The 20,417-nt window shown below is 40.3% G+C and overlaps 1 protein-coding gene across 3 annotated transcripts in view; it reads right to left on the bottom strand.

The window, feature by feature from the left end:
- The window catches only part of SPAG16 (sperm associated antigen 16), a 379,115-nt gene that overhangs the window by 118,619 nt on the left and 240,079 nt on the right, over nucleotides 1-20,417 (bottom strand). For all 3 annotated transcript variants that reach the window (XM_027636865.1, XM_027636864.1, XM_027636867.1), the window contains exon 14: nucleotides 5,136-5,201. In XM_027636865.1, the coding sequence (XP_027492666.1) occupies nucleotides 5,136-5,201 (66 nt within the window). The remainder of the gene's footprint in view (nucleotides 1-5,135; nucleotides 5,202-20,417) is intronic.

Raw genomic sequence — 20,417 nt, 5'->3', positions numbered from 1 at the left:
ATTCTATCCAACCTAAACCTACAGTCTTTCAGTTTGAAGGTTGTCACTACAGCTCCTGTAAATAGTCTCCCTTCATGTTTCTTGTCAGTTCCCTTCAGGTACTAAATTTCTTGATGGGTACTGAATTAATTTCCTAATGGATTTGAAATAAGTTTCCTAGGACCTACCAGCACGAAGAAAAACAGAAGGTCTTCTAAAATCTAAGCTTCCCTGCATTTGTTTGGGTGAATGTTACAAGATACTTTGTGATTTACTGAGATTACCTGCATGGTGTCAACAACAAGCACCAGAAGGGATTCTCTGGGTTAAAAAAAAAAAAGAAAAAAAAAAAGAAGGAATTAAAAATCAACCTGTGGTAAATGAAAGAATGATATAAACCCTGAGGCTGGAGGAGAGAGCTGCTGTGGCAGAATGAACTGATCTCACATCTCATAATACACAGGGTTGAACGCATAAAACAAAAGAAGGTGGATTTTCTTGAGTTGTGATTACTTTCAGAGTCAGTAAACTTGATAGGACTGGGTTTAAAGTATCTGAACAGATTTATATTTGTACATAATATATTTATATACTTGATAAAAAATAGAAAGACTGGTTAATTCCAAGTTTTCAAAGGCAGCTTGGGCCTTGATTAAGCAAACTGCAAGACTAACAGATTTTTTTAATGATTTTTCCCCCAGAAGAAACTATAGCTGGGAATTTGATCCAAAAATAACCCAGGAAGACAAAACAAACAGACAGTGAAGGAACTGCATTTTGTCTACTTTAGAAGTGCAGAGGTAAACTCCAGCAGCAGTTACCGCATTTACTGACAGCGAAAGTTTCGCAGTCACCATCATCTGCTGCACGGGATTTTTCTCTGACACTGACTTATCGAGGTGTGTGACACCTATTACCAAGTTTTTCTTGGCAAATGATCTCTGATAAGAAACCTGAAATGGTGATGGGAAACTGAATGACACAAACAAGGTGTGACATTTAAAAATCAGGGCTGGGTTTTTATTCAGTTCCATCGAAGGACCTTTGCTGCGAGACTGTCTCTTTTCTCAAGGGCATGGGGATACAGCACCCTGGGAGAGCCAGCCCTTACAAACCAATGCATCATGGATTTCCTGGGCCTTCTGAACAGTCAGATGAGTCCCTACATTTTGGAGCTTCCTCAAAGAAAGTGATGGAGGAATATTTTTACTTCTAAACACGTTCTTATTTATCCAGCCTTCTACATTAAGACTGATATCAGAGTTGGAGAGCAAAAATATTTAAAGTGATCAGAATAAAGATGGATCTACCAGATTCTTCTAGAGTGATTTGAGAACATGGTATCTGGTCTACACATAATGTATAAAGCAGGCACAGACTGCAGGGCTCCATGAGTAACACTGGCATCAGAGAGGATGGGAAGTGATTTAACAGGATGCCTGGCCAAGGGAAGGGAGTACTACAGGAAACTTGCTTCCAAAGACAGGGAATAACATGACTATTTCAGAGAATGGATGTGGAAGGGGATTCAAGCACAGTTTTCTGAGTGTTTCATTATTATCAGAAAGAGCTTTTTGCCAACAAGTGAAATGAGGGCATTTTGACACAGATTTTGTTCTTTGCCATGACAGAGAGAAGGAATAGATTTATTTTTTTTACTTCTAACAATGTTCAATGGCCTGAAAGTGGTTAAATAATGATAATAAAATCTGTATTTAAAATGTAATTCAGTTCTGTAATTATATTTCTTATGCATGGAGACAGAAATAAACTAGACGAAGAACCTATTAGCTCTTTTGCATGTATAATTGAACACGTTTGATATTACTTGGTAACCTTTGTAAGCAACTGGCTTTGAGTTTATGCAAAGAGGTGAACACCTTGCATACATAAATAACAATCAGAGCAGATAGGTTTTTGATTTTGTATTCTGTTCTTTTCTTGTTTGTGTCTGTTAGATGCAGTCAGACATCCCTGGCTTTATCTGGCTATCCACAGAAACATCTGAAAGATCTGACTTTTGCATCATTTGGGTGCAGTAATGAATAAGAACTGACATCAAATATCAATATTATTGGCCTAGCTAAATGGTAGCTGACATCCAACCGGACTGCTGAAGAGGTAAACAAAATTGAAATTTTGTTTTTGTTTAAAAACTGTCTGACATTATTTGCCCTTCAGTAAATCAATGGAAGAATGACCTAAATGCTGTTTGCATTTTGGCTTGGGGAGGTAAAATTGGGCCATTGCTATCAAGCATCTTTTTTTAAATCTTTTAGGTTTTCCTAGGATAACCTGTAATTTCAAAAATACTTCTTTTGTTTTAAAGAAACTTGGTAATCTCTGTAATGGTTCCTAAACCTGCAGACATCATACAAACACAGCATGGCAGATACAGGTGAATGATAATTATACTCTTATTTGAACACAAAACCATATACACATACATAAGGGAGCAAAAATGATTCAACCAAGCATCTATAGTCTTTCTACTTCATTGGCATAGGGGTTTACCTTTGCAAAGGATGTACAGAGCTCAAGATGTACTTAGGCCATACCTCAGTGCAAAGGACATATCTGCAACATTTTTCTCCACAAAGTTATTGTATTATGGAGACATGGGAGTAAAAGGCGTTTATTAACTTTTAGGTAATTTTAGTAACATTAACTTTTAGGAGGAAAAGTGCATTTTTCTATGTCCTGAATTCAAAAGCTATGTGGGTTTTGCTCACGTTTTCTCAAACAATCCACAGGCGGAGGACCAACCTTGAAAACTGCATTATTTATACAGTGCTGAAAGCGTTGTTTGTGAAGTCCTGACATAACAACAACTGCAGAAGTTTCTCTCAGGGCAATGGGACTCTGGAGAGCCCACGTCCCAGCAGGGCAGGCTCCAGCAAATGGGCACATTTCAGGTGCCAAGCTGGCAGTTGTGTTCCATAGAGAAATGCCTAATTAGGGAATCTCAGCACTAATAAGAGTCCTGGCTGCAAATGTTGCCCACTTAACAAAAAACTATTAACTACAGTTCCATAAGCATGGTACAGTAAATAACTCAGATTTAATCAGTTTCACAGAGTTTAATGAGGATTTATTCAGTTTGTGTAAATGCATTATTCTTTTTTAGCTTCTTCCTTGTACAAAACTCTTTTCTAAAATATCCCTTAATATTTGGACACACTGCTTGGATGGCTTTCTGATCTAACTGGAAAATTTGTTCCTTGTTCTTGTGTAATTAGAATTTCATGTTCTTTCAGAACTCCTCTGGGCACCAAGCAGCCCAAGACACGATTGCCACAAGCCCACTGGAGTGACTGAGGAGCCTACTTAAACTGACCTATATCCCTGCAGAAAAAGGAGTGAATCCCTTGGGATCTTTCACCATTACAGTTCTGCACCCACAGAGCCCAACCCTATAGGCAAGACTTCTGATAAAGCACGAGATCTGCAGATCTGTCGCATTAGGATATTAAAAATAAAGTTAAAAAAACCCCTCTAGGTAGGATTTTGTCAGCAATCACTCTTCAGTTTTGCCTTTTCAGACTTCTTTGGTCAGGTATAACCACTAGGTTGGACACCTGCGTCCAAACAGCCCATGATCAGTGTCCAAAATATTTTCCATGTAAGTATTCTGGAAAATAAGAATGTTTCTATAAAAACATGTCTTTCCTCATAAAGCATGCATCTTTTAACAAAAACGTTGTCTCTCAGAATTAGAACCCTAATTAACTTGCTTAGGGTGGAATATTTTAATTTTTTTGTGGGCAAGCACTAGAGGGTAAGAAAACAGTTCTCTAGTGCTATATTTGGCTGCAATATAGCAATTGCTTCACCAGCCTGACAGTGTGACAACCGTTACTTGTACAACTCAGGACCACTACTTAATTTTTCAGTGGTTTTCCAGTACATGTAGTTAACTTATATAACTGCAATCACAACTTCTGAAATTATATTCCTCATTCAGTTTGATCAAAGCTGATCAAATGTTTCCATTTTTACTAATTCAACCATTGAGAATGTCAACCAATTATTTTAGTCTAGAGTTTAATGCTAACTGTAATATTCTTTACCAAATCACATGCTTATCTGGGAGATTATCAGCACACAGTCTTTCAGCTTCTTGTTAATCATTACAGGTCACATAAGAGCACGAGGCCCTTTGTAAATTAATACTCACATTAAAGACAGTGCTGCAGTATCACTGTAATATTTCCCTCACAATTCTTGCTACTGTTCTACACTACAGTGTTTCAAAATACTGAGAGGCAGGTTGTGCCTGTCAAATGTAGATATATATTCACGTGGCCAAGAAAGAATTAAGAAGCCTTGGGAATTCCTATTCCCTCCTTGACATCAGTTTATCCCACTCCTTCTGCTCTGCCAGCCCCTGGGTTTTGCCCTCTAAACACATAGGGTTAGCATAGCAGTTGGTAAAGCAGCAGCTGATACTGAACAAGAGGAGAATATTCAGGATCTCCTACAGGAAAAAATAGTACCATGCTCTGCTTGTAATGAAAGTGTCAGTGGGAGCACAGAGAGCAGGAACACCACTAAAATATTTTCCAGGAGAGATGGTCTCTGAGAGAAAAGGCTGAGTGGTAGCAGAAAGCAGCACATGCCTCACCACTTCTACACCAGTTTTAAAGAGCACTGTGGCCCAGAGAGCCAGAGGAATCATACATCACAAATGTTCTGATCATTTCAGAAAATTTCATATCACCTCAAAGAACCATTTGGGAGAAATTCCTTCCCTTCCAAAGTTAACGGGCATTCAGGTGGCAGTGTGTCACCAATCCCAACCAAAATGGTTCTTTTTAGACAACAACTGTAAAATTAACCATCAAGGAAAAAAAACTAGCAGCAATGTCATTAAAGAAAGTAAATAAATGACCATGACAAGGGAGAATGGCTTAGATACCACACACTGATCAAAGGAGAAAGGAAATAGGAGCAAGGAGGGGGCATCTTTATTTGTACCAGTTCCTGAATCTAGTCTGCCTGGCAGGTATGTGCCACTGAACCACCCTAGAAATCATTACTAATACTGAATTCAGCCACAGAGGGATCTGTTTCACCAAGGACATCACAGTATGTACCAGAGCAAGGAACATGATGATTAAAGAATAAACAAAAGGAAATTGGTGTGCAGAACTTACCTTCATGTTGAATGTAGCATGATTGCAGGGATGCAGGTGACCATGGAAGGTGTAAACACGGAGACCCTAGGAATGAAACAAAAAGAGAGTATTTATATAAGTTATAGTGATATAAATTATTCTATACCCTTGTTGTAAACAGAAAGACCTTGATTTTATGGTTGTGTGCAAATCAAGACATGTCATGTGCTAAAAAACCAGCTCCTGGTTGTTGGAAGAGGAACACATTTCTCACAATTAGTAAGGATATATCTCCTTACTTCACATAATAGCCAGTAGAAAAGGTGCATTCAAATATCACAAAAGAAAAGCTTCCCTTGCTGGAAGGTTTGAATTAGAAGGTGTAATCGCTCCTTCCAAAAGACTGAGCTCTTGCTCTCAGGCAGTGCCTCTTGATATTCCACACACACCATTCAAGTCTTCCTCAAGGAATTACAGGCACAAAATCAAAATTAATTATCTTTTGTCATCTTGCACATTAGGCCATAAGTGACCTACATAGTGCAGTAACATATGTCAGATGTCATCACTGATCTCTGGCTTGTTCTCCCAGTACAGGAGCCATCCAACCACAGTATCTCCTGCTATAAAACCTGAGGTCTTCAAGATGAGAAGACAGGGGTAGTAAAAAGACATACCTTTCTCTGTTTTCATAGAAGTCACTGGCTTCACGGGTAACAGAACAAAATCCTTCCTTTTAAAAGTGAACCCCAGCTTTGAACAGTGTAAGTATGCTGAAGAACAAGTTTTCACTGAAAGAAAACATTTGACTGACACTGGAATTGAAAGGCAGTTTGTTGCATTTTTCTGAAGAGATAAAAAAACCCAAAACCAAGATCTGAAATTCTACCATTCATCCTACCAGTACTTCCTTGCACTTATTCCAGCTTGAATCAGTCTCTGAGGATGGGGGGAAACATAGGTTAATCATACCTCTGTCTTGCTTTTAGAGTTTATATCATCAGCTTAATTCTATTTTTATTTTCCCAATCCAAAAAAACTGAAATCACTCCTGCTCTGACATAAGACATTTGAATTCTTTTTCACTGACAAAACCTCCTACATTTTATCATCAGCACGTTCAGCAGTAGATTCTCTCTGTTTGCAACAGTCCCTTTCAGAAAGTTGTTAATGAGGTTCGACCACAGAGTAATTCTGGAGGGACACTCCTCGATAACGCTCCGTGGTTCATATCACATCTCTGAACCACTTAGGAGAACAGTCCCACAAAACAGCAGTTAAAGGGGATTAGATTGCTGCTGTAAATATCTCAGGGGTTAAGAGCAAGGAGGGAAAAGAGCTATTGAGGCTGAAGAGCAGTGTTGACGCAGGGGATTCATTATCTGCAGATAAATTTCTGTTGGAAATTAGAAGACAGTTCTCAAACACCGAGATACAAAAACTTACTTTGCTCCAAGTACTGGGGATGAAACAGTTGTAAGAAGCTGCTTGAAAAGCCTGGAAATAAATTACTTTCTCCTATATGTGATCTTTTGCCTGAACTTGCAGACCAAGGAGGCTCTTTCCAATTTTGCTCATATGGCATTAGAACACAAATCTCTCATAAAGCCCAGCATTTAATGCTTCACAGAATTTCTTTTGTTTAAAAGAAGTCACCAAAATAAGGCAGCAGGCTACCTTGGCAAGCATCAATTTGTACCTTACTGTATTTTTCATTTACCTTTCTGTCTTGAAGCAGTTTCTGCTCCGAAGCCACAGATGCTACTGCAGTCAAACTAGGAAATTAGTATTAAACCCGTGGAAAGATTGCAAGGCAACAAGAGGACAAGGCTGTGGACTATTAAAAGCACTATATTTAAAGAGCAAGCATACCATCCACTTTAAGCATAAAAAGGTTGCCACGGCACAGTTCTTGAGTCCTCCACAGTTGTCAACAGAGTTACAAGGGGACAGAGTTCTAAAAATACCTCACTCAAAGACTTGGTATATTTGCAACTTATATATTAGAGATAGGTTGGATATCAGGGCAAGGTTCTTCCCCGGAGGGTAGTTGGGCACTGAACAGGCTCCCCAGGGCAGTGGTCACGGTCCCAAGGCTGCCAGAGCTCAAGGAGCACTTGGACAATGCCCTCAGGGTGGGATTGTTGGGGTGTCTATGCAGGGCCAGGAGCTGAACCTCATCCTTGTGGGTCCCTTCCAACTGAGGATATTCTGTGTTTTCTAAGTAATAAAACATGAGCCAATAAATGCTGATAAAAATAAAACTTAGATAATTATTATCCAATTATAAATTCACCGCTGGAATAGAAACATGATTACACAATATTCCCTAAGACTGACAGACAAATGGAATGTGACAAAGGTAACAGGATAGGAGACAAAGATAACCAAATGCATATAGGCAGTCTAGCAAGAAAAAATGTCAAGGACACAACATCTACCTTGTGGCCCAGCAGCAATATCGATTGTACCCAGCCCATGGTAACAAACCAAGTGTCGCTGCATGCTTTGCATGTAAAAAGTAGCCCTTGTAAAATAACTGCTGCTGCTCAGCAGGATGTAGTGTTTACCCTCAGACACTCTCAAATACCAATATACACACGGTAACCTTTCCACAAATACAGAAAAAGCATGCTGTCACAAACCAATAAAAAAGAGAAAACCCCATGGATGCTGCACCAGAGAATGAATGTTAACTTTCTGATTTCCCTTCTGGAAGTCAATTCAGTATAAACCCTCCGAAAAGGATTTTAATAAAAGTAATAATAATGATAATAAAAGCGAGACAAAGGCAATGGTTCTGTAAAGTGTTTCTCAATACTATCGCTGAAACTTAATTTCCAAAGTGCCACTTTATTTTTATTCAATCCACAGCTCGTGTTTTCTTTATCAACACCAGGAAATCTGAGCTTGGCAGACGTACATGCCATAAAAACAAAACTGGAAAGCTTACTATTTAGCTCTAACGTCCCAGAAAAAAACCAAACAGTAATAAATATTCTTAGAATTTATATCAAGACAGCAGTGAGCTTCCAGCAGCAAGAGCTCAGCAGTCAGTTAATGACACTCCCTTTTGCACATACATTCTGCTTTTCAGTCCTTAATCATAAAATAATCTACCCTAATACCACCAGGACCCCTGCTCTCCTTCATGCAGTGTGGAACTGAACAGAGTGTCCCCAACCAGCATCTGCCGTTTCACTGAACTTCTTTAAGGTTCAAGATGAGCAGAGGCAAACACCTGGGACGTGTATCACAAGGAAGAGAGCAGGGGAGAAACAAGGAGCTTGATGTTAGGGGAGTTCTTAGGGAAAATTATGGTCCCTTGCTGCTACCCTGAAGGTCTCCCTGCCCATCACCCCACTGACAGGGGTAACTATCACAAACTGAGAATGGGAGAAACAGCAAAACACCAGGGCAGGACTCTGCAGCTGTAAAAAGACCCATTTTCCCCACATTTAACCCATGGGGTCTATCCAGTCTCCTTGCATATGACACTCTAGCAGTATAAATTATGGAGAATACATTATTATTGTTGTTAACTGAGTCATCAGGTCTTGACTGAAATGTTAATGGAGGAAATCTGAGTTCCATTCCCTTCTTGAGCTACTGCCCAATTACATTAATAACCATACATTCTTCCTCTGCAGGAAATACACCGATAATAGCAACATTCAAGGAAAACAAAATATGGAGCGTTCTGCATTGTTGAGGTCTTCTAAAAAAAAGTCATTATTCCCACATGCACACACACATATAATTTTCCAGTTTGAAAACCAGAAATTAACATTAGAACCAGCAGTTAGAAACACCCCAGCATTATGTTATGGAGCCTATCAACCTCTCAGCTGCCACTGAACACAGGCATTAATTGCCTGCCTTGGACTGGAGCTACCTAAGAGACTTCAGAGACAGAAAACATTCATTTTCTAAAATGAAATCTGTTACTGTAGAGGAGCAGCCTGATCTTTGGAGCTACGGATCTGCAAAGTCATCCTGTTGGAAAAGTAGTTAAACAAGGTTTCTAAATTCAAATTATTTTTTTGTTCTTACTTCCACAGGATAAAAGCCCAAGATTCTGGAATCGATAGTGAAATTCTGCTGTAAATCCTCCCTACTGTGTATCCATACAGATACATGAATACAAGACAAGACAGGATGAAGACAAACATAATTAATGCTTCTTTGCACTGGAATTATTAAATTCAACCATTAAGTATGTAAAACAGCAGCTGAATCTTGCCATACTTATTTTAATTACCATTTCAGCAGCAACAAAATAAAACTCCCTAACTTAACAAGACATACCCATACTGCAAGCACCTCTGGAGAAAATGCACAGCCAAAACCAGCTGAGCATCATTTTAAAACTACTCATGTTTTTTAAATTCTGCTGTTTTGGGGGTTTTTTTCCTGTATTTTGAATGCTTTGCTATACATGAGCATCTGACATGAACAAACTTAATTTGCAAGTTCAAAAATCAAGATAACAAATCCATTAGGTCAAGCTGGGTCTAATACACTGGGCGCAATAGGTAATTATTAGTCTGATAGGAGCTTTTAGATAACAACATCTGAGTGTGAGATTTATCTAAACAGTGTTCAGATAGGAGATTTATTTGTAATTTCTTGGTTCATTTAGAAATTAACTCAAAGAAATAATGTTCATTCAGAAGGACTATATTAAGAAAAGTGTTCAAACCATGAAGCGCTCAACTGTGGAAATGTTCACCTCATTCTCTTTATTAAAAACAAACAAAGCCTCCCAACAGTTTTTCGTGAAAGGTTTAATTGTATTTGGGGGGAAATGAAACTTCTGAGCTTACGTAGGTAAGATTTGCTCAGCAAGTCAAACAACGTGATGCTTAGGAAGCTCCCTTTGCTAGACTTGAAGCATCACTGGGAAAGTCTAACCTTCCTCTCCATTCTCCCCTGATGAATCTGACCAAGGGCTTCCATTTTCACAGCAAAGGTCAAAATTAAAAGCGTGAGCCCTACGCAGTTCCCTGCCTTGTTCACAGCATGGTCTGTCAGCCTGGCCCACCTGTGCTTGGGATGGCAAGGCACCGGGGAGCTCCAAAGGGAACGTGCGGCACATTCAGCAGAACTACAGCTCTGCAGTCCCTTGGCACTGCAGGGGAATTGCCTGCATTGCTCCCTTGAAGGAGGTACACTGGAAACATCAAAAGGAATTTGGATCTCTTCATGAGAGCACAAGCTATAAAAAGGTAATTTTTAAGAGAAACTCATTTTCATGTGATATGACAGGTGAACACAAAAACTGGAGGAAAGAGCCCAAAACCACCTACCCCTTCTACCTTTGCAAGACAGCTCCTTTCTTTTGCAGCCCATGCCAACTTACTTCAGCAGTTTCCTGAGGTCTGTGTGTGCCCCTTGCAAGGCCAGCCCAGCTGCTCTCAGCAAGAGCCGCTCTTTCCATCTGCCCCAGCCCGTCTCTTCCAGAGGGCACCACTCCCAGCAAAGCAGAAAGGCATCCATCTCCCAGCCAGCCCCGGGGGCTCTGATGGGCACGTGATGGACAGGAGCTGTACAGTAAGCACTGAACACATTTGGAAAACAATTCTACCATCTGTCACCGCAGGTTTTACTCGATAAGCTCGAGCATAGAACCTTCAGCACAAACTTTGCTTCTGTTCTCCTCTCTTGGATTATATCCTGGGGGGGGCAGAAATCATGTGGAGGAGGCGGTTTCTTAATGTTAGAGCAAGGGTAAGGCCAGGGCATTACTCAGATGTTCTGTAATCCTGTCTTTGGGGAATAAAATTAACCTGGGACCACCTCCGTGTGCTTTATTGCACGAGGATTCACACAGAGGCAGGAATGTGCACCAAAACTGAAGTGCATCAGCTGTAGGGCTCTTTTTTAAAAGAAACCCACTTTATTCACTACATCTTCCTAAAGAAACAGAAAAGAATTTTTGATCTCTTTAAAATGCATGAACTTATGTAACAATTTTCATACCATGAAACATTACAAACTTGAGAAACAGCATTTTTCCAAAGCTGGTAGGTAATAAAAATGAGGAAGGGAGCTCTGCCTGCCAGCTAAGCCCAATGCCCCACTTTTCATCACAAACCAGCCTTCCTTTCACTTCAGTTAGTAATACCTGCTATTAAACATAGGGAAAAAACTTAATTACCTTGCTCTGGAGCACCCCTGTATTATCTCATTTCTGTAGGTCTGAACTTTCACCTAAAGATAGCATTAATATGTCTTTTGCACCGATCACAAAGTCATAGTATTATTTTTTAATTGGGAGGAAAAGTATGTTTCTAGGCCAAGACCATGTATGCTAAATCTGTTCAAAGTGAACCTCTAAGGCTCTCCCAAAAAACACTAAAAACAGGAGTTTATAGCAGAAATGCTGACAGATTATATTCCTACCAGCATAATATAACCTGACTCTAAGATAAATGTTTCATGAATTAAAAAAGTTGAAAAAAAGCTCCTCTGTTCAGCTTTGTTCTCGAGATGAAAGTGAATTATCTTTTTGTCTTCCAGTGACACTTGGATTTTTGTACTGCAGTCTGCAGAAAGCTGTAACCACAGGCAGTATTTAAACAGACATGACCGTGTGGGATTCTCTCCTCACTCAACTCCTGTAAGAGACATCAAACTCCCAACTATATAAGGAGGAAGAAAGGTTTTATGGCAAGTAGACACCTCCCTGTACCTGCTTCTGTGAAGAGACAGAAATGTCATCTCTAGTTGAAGAGATCACACACGAGCACAGTCCCACCTGCACGGCCATGACAGACCATCCAGGGAAGGGGAGGGAGGAATTTCTTTTCTGGACCCATCATTCCTTTCAAAGAAAACAAATGGAAGAAAAAGTCCCTCAGGGATATTGAAATTGTGTCAGTAACAGCAGAGCTGTACGTCATTCCCCTGGTTGATATTGGCAGGCGGCTTCATTAACAGAAGCCACCGTGCCTTACTAAACATTTGAAAGGCAGGTGAACAAACATCACCCTGCCTGCACCAAAAAAGTAAAATTTAGGAACTGCATTTCTCCTATCCAGTGTAACTCCCGGAGTTTAAATGTTCCAGTAAGGGAAGGGTCAGCGGTGCAAGAGCAGGGCTGGCCAGGGAAATCCTGTGTGCCGAAGCCTGTTAACTGCAGACTTTGCAGTTTAAATTAACTTGGTATTCCAGTGCTTTGCAAAACATACCAACTATTTGCAGGAGAGCGATGCCTGAGTGACAGAAACCTGGTAGGGCTGCCTAACACTAAACATCATGAGCTCTATTGCTTTAAAGTAGAAAAGAACAAAAATATGAATTATAAATGAGCGGAAGTTGCTGGTGGAATATAACTGGAAAACTTATGAGTGCAATGCCAGTATAGGAAAAATATACAATAATTTCTGCTGGCTTTGAAAACTAAATTATATGAAGCCAGAATAAAACAATGAATACATAATTTAATTATATATAAGAAAAAGTGAGAGGACTACACGTGGGAAATCCTTTCTTCTTATCTGACTATGACAAGTTGAGTATCAGTCTGAAGGACCTCGGTGCTCTTAAAACCTGAAGCTCAGTTTTGGCCCAAATACCAAACTATTGCCTACTGTGAATTCATACCAGAACAATGTTGGTTTTTTTTTTTTCCTAGCAGGAGAAAGGAAAAACTAAGAGGCTTTAACTGAAAAAGACAGTACAGAGAGAAAAGCAGCTACATACACAACTGTGATTACTAAATCAGACAAATGAGGTGGCCCAAAAGTTTCAAAAACAGAAAGGAAAAAGAAGAATTTGAAGAATTTCTTCCCTTCAAAGAGTCAGCATAAATCAAGAGTAAGCCAATAAGATCAAAGTTATCACTTGTCTGACAGCCATTGGGGGAGTGTTTACTTCTCTTGGTATAAAGGAATTTGTAAGCCTGCTGCATTCACAGTGTGAATTTTGTTCTGGCAGTCACTCTGCATCAAATGCACCTCAGCCAAATTTCGAATGGCAGATGCACAGTGAAAATACCACGAGAACAGCAAAAAAGGGCAAACTTCACAGAACATGGCTGCAGTTCTCTTCCACCAACCTGCAACTGCTGAACAGCTCTCTCTTGAAGTCAGGGTCTTCTTTTATTTCTATTTCCTCTCTAACCTAAAGGAAGGGAATGACTCGTTCCCAGTGTGGGGGGTTTGGCAAAGAAACCAGATCTGAATGGAAAGGGAAGGCACACCACTTGCTCACCATGATCTGTTTTTCCCAACTACTGCTGCTGTGGGAATAACAGGATTGTTGACCTGAATAACCAGGATCAGAGAAGAGAATCCAGACTGTTTAGCTAGAAGCACTGACAAAGTTATTAACTGGAAAAAGAAGTCACTGAAATAAGAAAATAAATGAATTTTTAAAAAGTCAAAATTGAAAAAATAATAAATCACCAGTGTCTGAGGAGAAAACACTGCAATCAGCTTTTACAAACACAGTCTACAGATTCTCTGCACCAAATCCTGCATATACCATCTACATATTCTAAGTGAAATGAGAAGAAAAATATCAAAAATAATCCTAATGTTCTGTAATTTCACATTCAGAATTCTGTAATGACTCTAAATTAAACGTATATCAATATTTTCAGAAGTGAGATTTCCTAGAGAAAAGAGAAGGTAAAGCGAGAAGGACTCCAAAGCTATGGAAATAGTTCCATCTGTAGTAAGTCTGCTGGACATCTAAGTTCTATTCAGCTTTCAAAGCACAAATATAATTGCTGTCTGAGTACCTCATTAATATGACAGTTAACTTCCTTTACATTTAGGAACAGGTAAAATTTGTCTCATAAACTTGCATGCTTCATATATTATGGGCCTTACATGTTTTTTGAGGTCTTGCTAAAATACAGATTCATTGTCAAAAGGTGTCATCCTTTTTGTCACTGCCTTCCACAAGGAGGGATCACAAAACAAAACGGATCTGGGCCTTACTGAAGCTAAAGACAACATTATTCCCAGTTTCACTCTTGGAATGAGGACACTGGGTAATGCCTTGGCAAGAAAAAACTTCCACCTGACGTCAAGCCTATGAATTTACCTTTGCCAATAAATATGCTCATGCTCAGACCAAAGCTGTGTAAATACACCCTTCTGACTTTGGCCATACAAAGCATTCCCACTGGAATTACCTTGCTGAATCTCAGTCTGAGGATTACCAGTGGTACTCTTTCATCATAGCACTGCTGCCAGTAAAAAGCTGTCTTCAGTCTTGGTAGAAATGGAATTAGGTAAAACACCAATTTTGAAATTCCTACCTGCTTTATAGAGTTTATTGATCATTCCACAGAATAATTATTTTAATCATTAAAAATACACTCTAGTGGTTTAGCTTTGCTAAGCTTAATATTTCCCAATAAACTTAATGGCTGAAATGACATATGAATAAATACATTTTTTAATCCATCAATACTGGCTCTGTAACTGGTGACTGGACTTACAAGACCAGAGAGTACAGAACTATTTATGTCACCTTCAAAGCAGCACATGTAGGGGGGTTGAAACCAGAAGATCTTTACTGGGAACATTCCACAACAAAACAAATGTCATTAAAAGTTATAAATACATAAATACATAGACCTTCACATGCAAGTAGTTAAGTCAAGTTAAAAAAATTGAAAAAAATTATTCCAAAGCAAGAAGAACATTTCTCCCAGAATGTCTTTGTCAGGGGTGATAAAAACATTTAGCAAGTGAGAAGCAAGATCTCTTAATCTGTTTTAGCACCATTTTCCCAAGGTGCTCACATCATGGCACAAGACTGCAGAGATACTGAAGAGAAGCAAAACTCCTGGCAGCCTTTTCAGAGACCTCTTATAAAATTGCAGCATGATTACGTTACCTCTTAAATTAAAAAAAGTTTCTGACGAAGTTCAGCCTGTCAGAGCTGCAAGAATTAGATCTGGGACCAAATGTATTGTGACTAAGCTCAACGCTGTACAAATATTAGATCCATTATTCAAACAACTCGCAGGACACCACGAGCTTGATTTTACTGAGACAAAAACCTCCCTGTGAAATCTCCTTCCCGGGATTTTTCCCCAGTAAGGGTTGTGGCTTGGGCCCCTGTCTGAGCAGCAAGGAACTGTAAACAGCAGGGTCCCACTGAAGGAGTTGGATCATGTGTGCAGCCTCAGACAAAGCAATGCCAGCCTTGGGGCTGGTGAGTTATTAACAGCAGCCTGCTCTGTAATTGTCGCCGAACTAATCTCATTGACACATACAAGTTAGGAAATAGAGGGCTCATTAACAAAGCCTCCAGCCTTTATTAGATCATATAAATAACCAAGAGTGCCTGCAAAAGATCGATTACAGCCTTTAAACGTTTACAGAATCAGTGTTTAATTAAGACAATTTTAATATGCAAATCAAGCCTAATTATCATCATTTGTTAATGTTAGTCTGCCTGGGTTCTAAACAGCTTTGGTTGCAAATATGGTAACATGATCATATTTCTACTGCCTTTTTTTTTTTTTTCCTCAGAAGAACTGCAGAGGAAATGATCAAGTTGTGCTTCCAGTGTGTACAAAGGCTTTCACACCCAAGTTTCCATCTCCTGTTTGGAGATGAAGGTCAAAAAGTGCTCAGCATAGCAGAAAATCTAGTGGAAATTATGCATTTCTTCACCCACTATTTTGTAGAGTGCTTTAATTAATGTATTTCCTTCAAAGCACCCAACCCCTCCGGGAGCTCCTTCTGATGAAAATCTGCTCCTGTTCAATGCAGTGATCGAATGGGTGGGTTTCTAACAAAGGCCATTGTCACTCAGAACCTGATATTGGGACTTTTTTCCTTCCTCACTCCTCTTCCCTGGCAGTGGTAACCCTCCAATGGTGGGAAGCCACAGCATTATGGCAAAGCCCCTGGAAATTCCAGTGTAAAGAAACCAGGAGAACAGCACAGCCTTCAGCAAGGTGATGGGAGGAGCAGGCAGGGAGGAATACAGAGCAGCAAGGGAGAAAACAAACGTCTGTTTGTTTCTTGAAAAAGCAAATTAAAGCCTCAAAGCCCCAGTCGATTTGTTTTGGGAAAGAGGGTGGGGCAGCTGCAAAACAATCCTGGTAAAAATAATTCTCTTTTCCTGACACTGCTGCTCTCCTGCCACCAGGATGAGCCACGCAGATTAAAATGAAGGAAGAGAACCACTCACTGTTGGGCACTATTAATGTTGTTGAATGCTTTACACACTGACAGTGGGGGAAATACAAAATGTTCCTGTTTGCAACATTTTATAATATGGAAGGTCACTTCTTTGTTTTTCTTTGCCATTAAGTTTTCTTTCCTCATATTCCCAACACTTTGGAGCCTGTAGCTGCCAAGCCCTCAGATGGTTGAGGGCAAAAGGAAAACTTTCTGCTTTTACTCGTTCTGTAATATATTCGGTATTTCTAAGGAGAAGAAGTCCTCATAGAAAGAAAAAAAGGACATACAGTTACTACAGGCCATGAGTCTTTCAAGACAGAATGAATAAAACTGTAAAAATCAGAGGAGCAATAAAATACAAGACGCAACTTGAAAAGCCCCTAGTTCAAATGGGAGTAGAGTGGCTTTCATCAGTTTTGACTGACTTGTGGATGAACAGACTTCGCACAGGAACTGCACTGGGTACAGCCATGGCTGGGTAGAGATCTGTCAGGCAGTCACTACCCAGCTCCTTTTTGGAAGGTGCTCTCTGGAAGCAGCCTTGGAGAATGGGGCATGTTCAATAAGATCTCGGCCTGCCACTGCCAACACAGCACGTCCACACGGCAGGTGAGATAGGCTGAGGGACAAAAATGATGCTGAATATTTGAACCTGAGGAAACCACAGGAATTTGAACTGAGTCAGGAGGGAATGGCCTGAAGTTGTATCAGGGGATGTTTAGATTGGATCTTAGAAAAAGGTTCTTCTCCCAGAGGGTGGTTGGGCACTGAACAGGCTCCTCAGGGCAGTGGGCACAGCCCCAAGCCTGACAGAGCTCAAGGAGTGTTTGGATGATGCTCTCAGGCACATGGTGTGACTCTCGGGGATGATCTTGTGCAGGGCCAGGAGTTGGGGTTGATGATCCTTGTGGGTGCTTTCCAACCCTGCATATTCCATGTGATTCTCTGTATGGGAGTGAGCATTGCAAAGTTTAATCTTCCTAAAGGTCTCTAGTAACTTTTATGAAAGATGTTGACACTTTCTTACTTATCCTTTACTAGATAAAATGGCCTGGATTTTCACAGAGCCTATGGAAGCTGGAATTTCAGTGGAACTTTGCATAATGAGTGAAACAAGTATACATCCAGGAAACACCTGCAAATCCAAGAGCAGGGGAGAAAGACTGGAAATCAAATGCAAACTTGGGCACATCTAGTAGGCTTAGCAGAGAGGTTTTGTGCTCAGATACTTACACCACAGAGCTATTCCATCAGGACTAGGACAGGGAAGGGAAGAAAGGAGCAGTACTTCACAAGTTCAGGTCATGCCGATGTTTGCTGCAGCGCTGCAATGCTGCCTTGGCTGGTTTTTCTTAGGGGATGTTTCCCTAAAATGGGAAGTCGACAGCCCTGCTGCATTTCACACAACACTAACTGGTGGGATAATTCACAGATGAGGGTTCACAGTCATTTTCCTGGTCACCTCCATGATACTCAGTAACACTGGATAAGAGACAGTCCTTTCTGTTCCAAAGGAAACTTCCCAGACCATGGGCTGTGCCCTGGGACACCTGCTTTGGTTTTCCAATCCATTTCCATACAAAACCAGCTACTTCTGAGGAAAGTTCTCTTATGGAACAGGTTATGCTGTCCATAACTATTAGTTCCTGTTCTCAAGTCTAAACTGCTATTCATATAAAAAAGATATGGAATATATTTTCACATGTTTTATGGTCTCATTACATGCAGACAAATGACCATTCACTTTTGTATCCTGCTTAACGTGATGGAAAGGTAAAAAATTCCCAAACTCCCTTCTGTCTCAGCAAGATGAAACAGTACCTGAGTCAGACACAGATCTGATAACTTCTCAAGATATATAGATATAACTCACGGTAGATATTACTGTCAAAAACCAGAGAGTTTTAAAAATTAATTCAGAAAAAAACTATCTGCATTAGAGATGCACATCAACAACTCTGCTCCATAACAATGTTCAGGCATCTTCCAAATTAAATGCTGCTTCTTATGTGCAGATCTTCTCTGGGTTCAATCACTTGAACATCCAAGTTCAAGAACACTGGTACAAGAACTGTCATAAATAAAAAGTACTACTTAAACAGCATTTACAGCCTGGAACAGGTTAAGCATCTCTTGAATTCTTACTCTCCAACAACAATGGAATTAGTGCCCATTTTACAATGTGGAGAAAGGGAAGTCCGTTGGTCTATGTAGCTGAAAGCTGTTGGAGGAACCCTGACACTGTTTAAGCAGAGCAAGGCAACCCCAAATTTCATTCCATTCCTCAAATAAACTGAGCACTCAGCACAACTCTTGGATTATTAGGTGTGTTTTGCAGGTGAAAATTTTCAACACATGATTTTGATTAGTAAAGAATGAAATAAAACTTAAGCTTTGTCTTCTCAGAAGACAAAAAAATATATTTTTTCAAATGATAAGTGCCTTCTTTGATAAAATTCTTTCTTACGGGTTTCATTATAAATCCCTAACATACTATTTTCATTTTTGCTCGTTCTCGTTTTTTGTCTCCCTCATCACTAGGGTCAGCATACACAGTTATTTCTTGATCTGGGAAGCAAAGCTCTTTAATTAATTTTACTGGCTTTGTAATTTTTCAGTTGAAGCCAGATCTTTCCTGATTATTGAAAGGCAGACAAGTAAGGATGCTTTTTTTTAAAGCCAGAAAAAATTAACGTAACAAAAACATTTAACAAAAAGAAGCTCAAAAGGAAAATGCATAAACCACTTTAAATGCAGATGACCTATAACTTGTATTCCACCCCTGCAAATTTTCAAAGAAAACTTTCAAATCTCAACCTGCAGGGAATTCTCAGGATGCCCTGGGCACCCCTGCAGGAGGAGCTGAGGCTGGGCTGGTTGTGGTGTCCCCGGGCCCTGCCCTCTACACCAGCTGTACTGTTTTACAGCGGGGTCACTGCAACGACACGGCAGAACTGGGGGCCAAGCTCCAAAATAAATTCATGCCCTCACATGTCTTCAAGCCACATGTGGAGGACCTCTTATCCACGGTTAGGAATATATGGCCAGAGAAGCCCCTCGGGTCTCCTCAGGATGTACATCTACCCACGGTACATGACAAGATGGCACAAGAGGTATTGCACTATGAGATACCACGTTATGTTCATTTTCTCTTCAGTGATCTGAACTGCAAATAAATGACCCAGAAACCAGCAGGAAATGAGGACATATCACCAATAGGGTTTTATAAATATTATTTGTTAGAAGACGTAACTCTCTTGACAATATATGACCCATGACTAATTTCAGGGGGTCAAGGTGATCTTTGCCCTCCTCTGTGTAGAGTATTATTCTTCTCTAGAGAAGTTCAGAGGTTAATGAATAAAGTGCCAGCAAAGAAGAAATGAGACTAAGCAAGAAAATGCTCGTTCTCAGTCTCTGCTATAAATAATGCTCTCATTAAAATTCTGCCTTGGAAGAAAGGCAAGTCCATTAGTCTAGGAGCTAATTTTTACTGGCTCCTTAGATGTATGCATATTAAAAATTCAGCTTTTATAATTGCCAGCCATCAACCACCTAGTCAGTGCTGTTCTTGGAGTTTTTAATTATTTACTTCATTTGCATAGACACTCCAATTTATGATCAACCATTTAGTTATCAAGGGACAGTTTTAGTAATTCCTCTTTTATGTTTTTATTTATTCCTTCTGTATCCCTTGCAGGAGGGCTGAGAGGACCTTGCCCAAGGTGTGTGGCAGTGGAATGGGCTCAACCTGGCACCTGCAGCCTTCCTGCACTATGGCCACACTATGTGGAGCTTCTGAATACCTGTGTCCCACCTCAGAGCATCCCAGCAGGGTGCAAGGACAGCCCTCCTACCCACTGCCTTCACCTCCTCTTCCTCAGCTGTTGCTGAAGGCCCTTGCCTTGTACCTTGGCCTCAAAAGGGGAGGGAGGAGCTCACACCTGGGAACCGCCTCTTTGCTACAAGTGCTCTGGCCCTTTGCCCCAGAGCTGTTGCTCTTTGGGTTTTCAGTCTGGGTTCTCCTCCTCCCACAACCTTGCTCTGCTGACTGAAGATAAAACTGCTGCAAAACCTCCTCCAGTACTGCCCTTCCTCAGTACCAACAGGTCCCAGCCTCTACTTCTGAGCAGACAGGACACGTTTCTCCTCAAAATGCTGT

Source organism: Corapipo altera, unplaced genomic scaffold (genome assembly GCF_003945725.1).
Source record: "Corapipo altera isolate COAL_440 unplaced genomic scaffold, ASM394572v1 45, whole genome shotgun sequence".
NCBI classification, from domain to species: Eukaryota; Metazoa; Chordata; class Aves; order Passeriformes; family Pipridae; genus Corapipo; species Corapipo altera.
The sequence above is the reverse complement of the archived record's forward strand: the minus strand, read 5'-3'. Positions and strand labels throughout refer to the sequence as shown.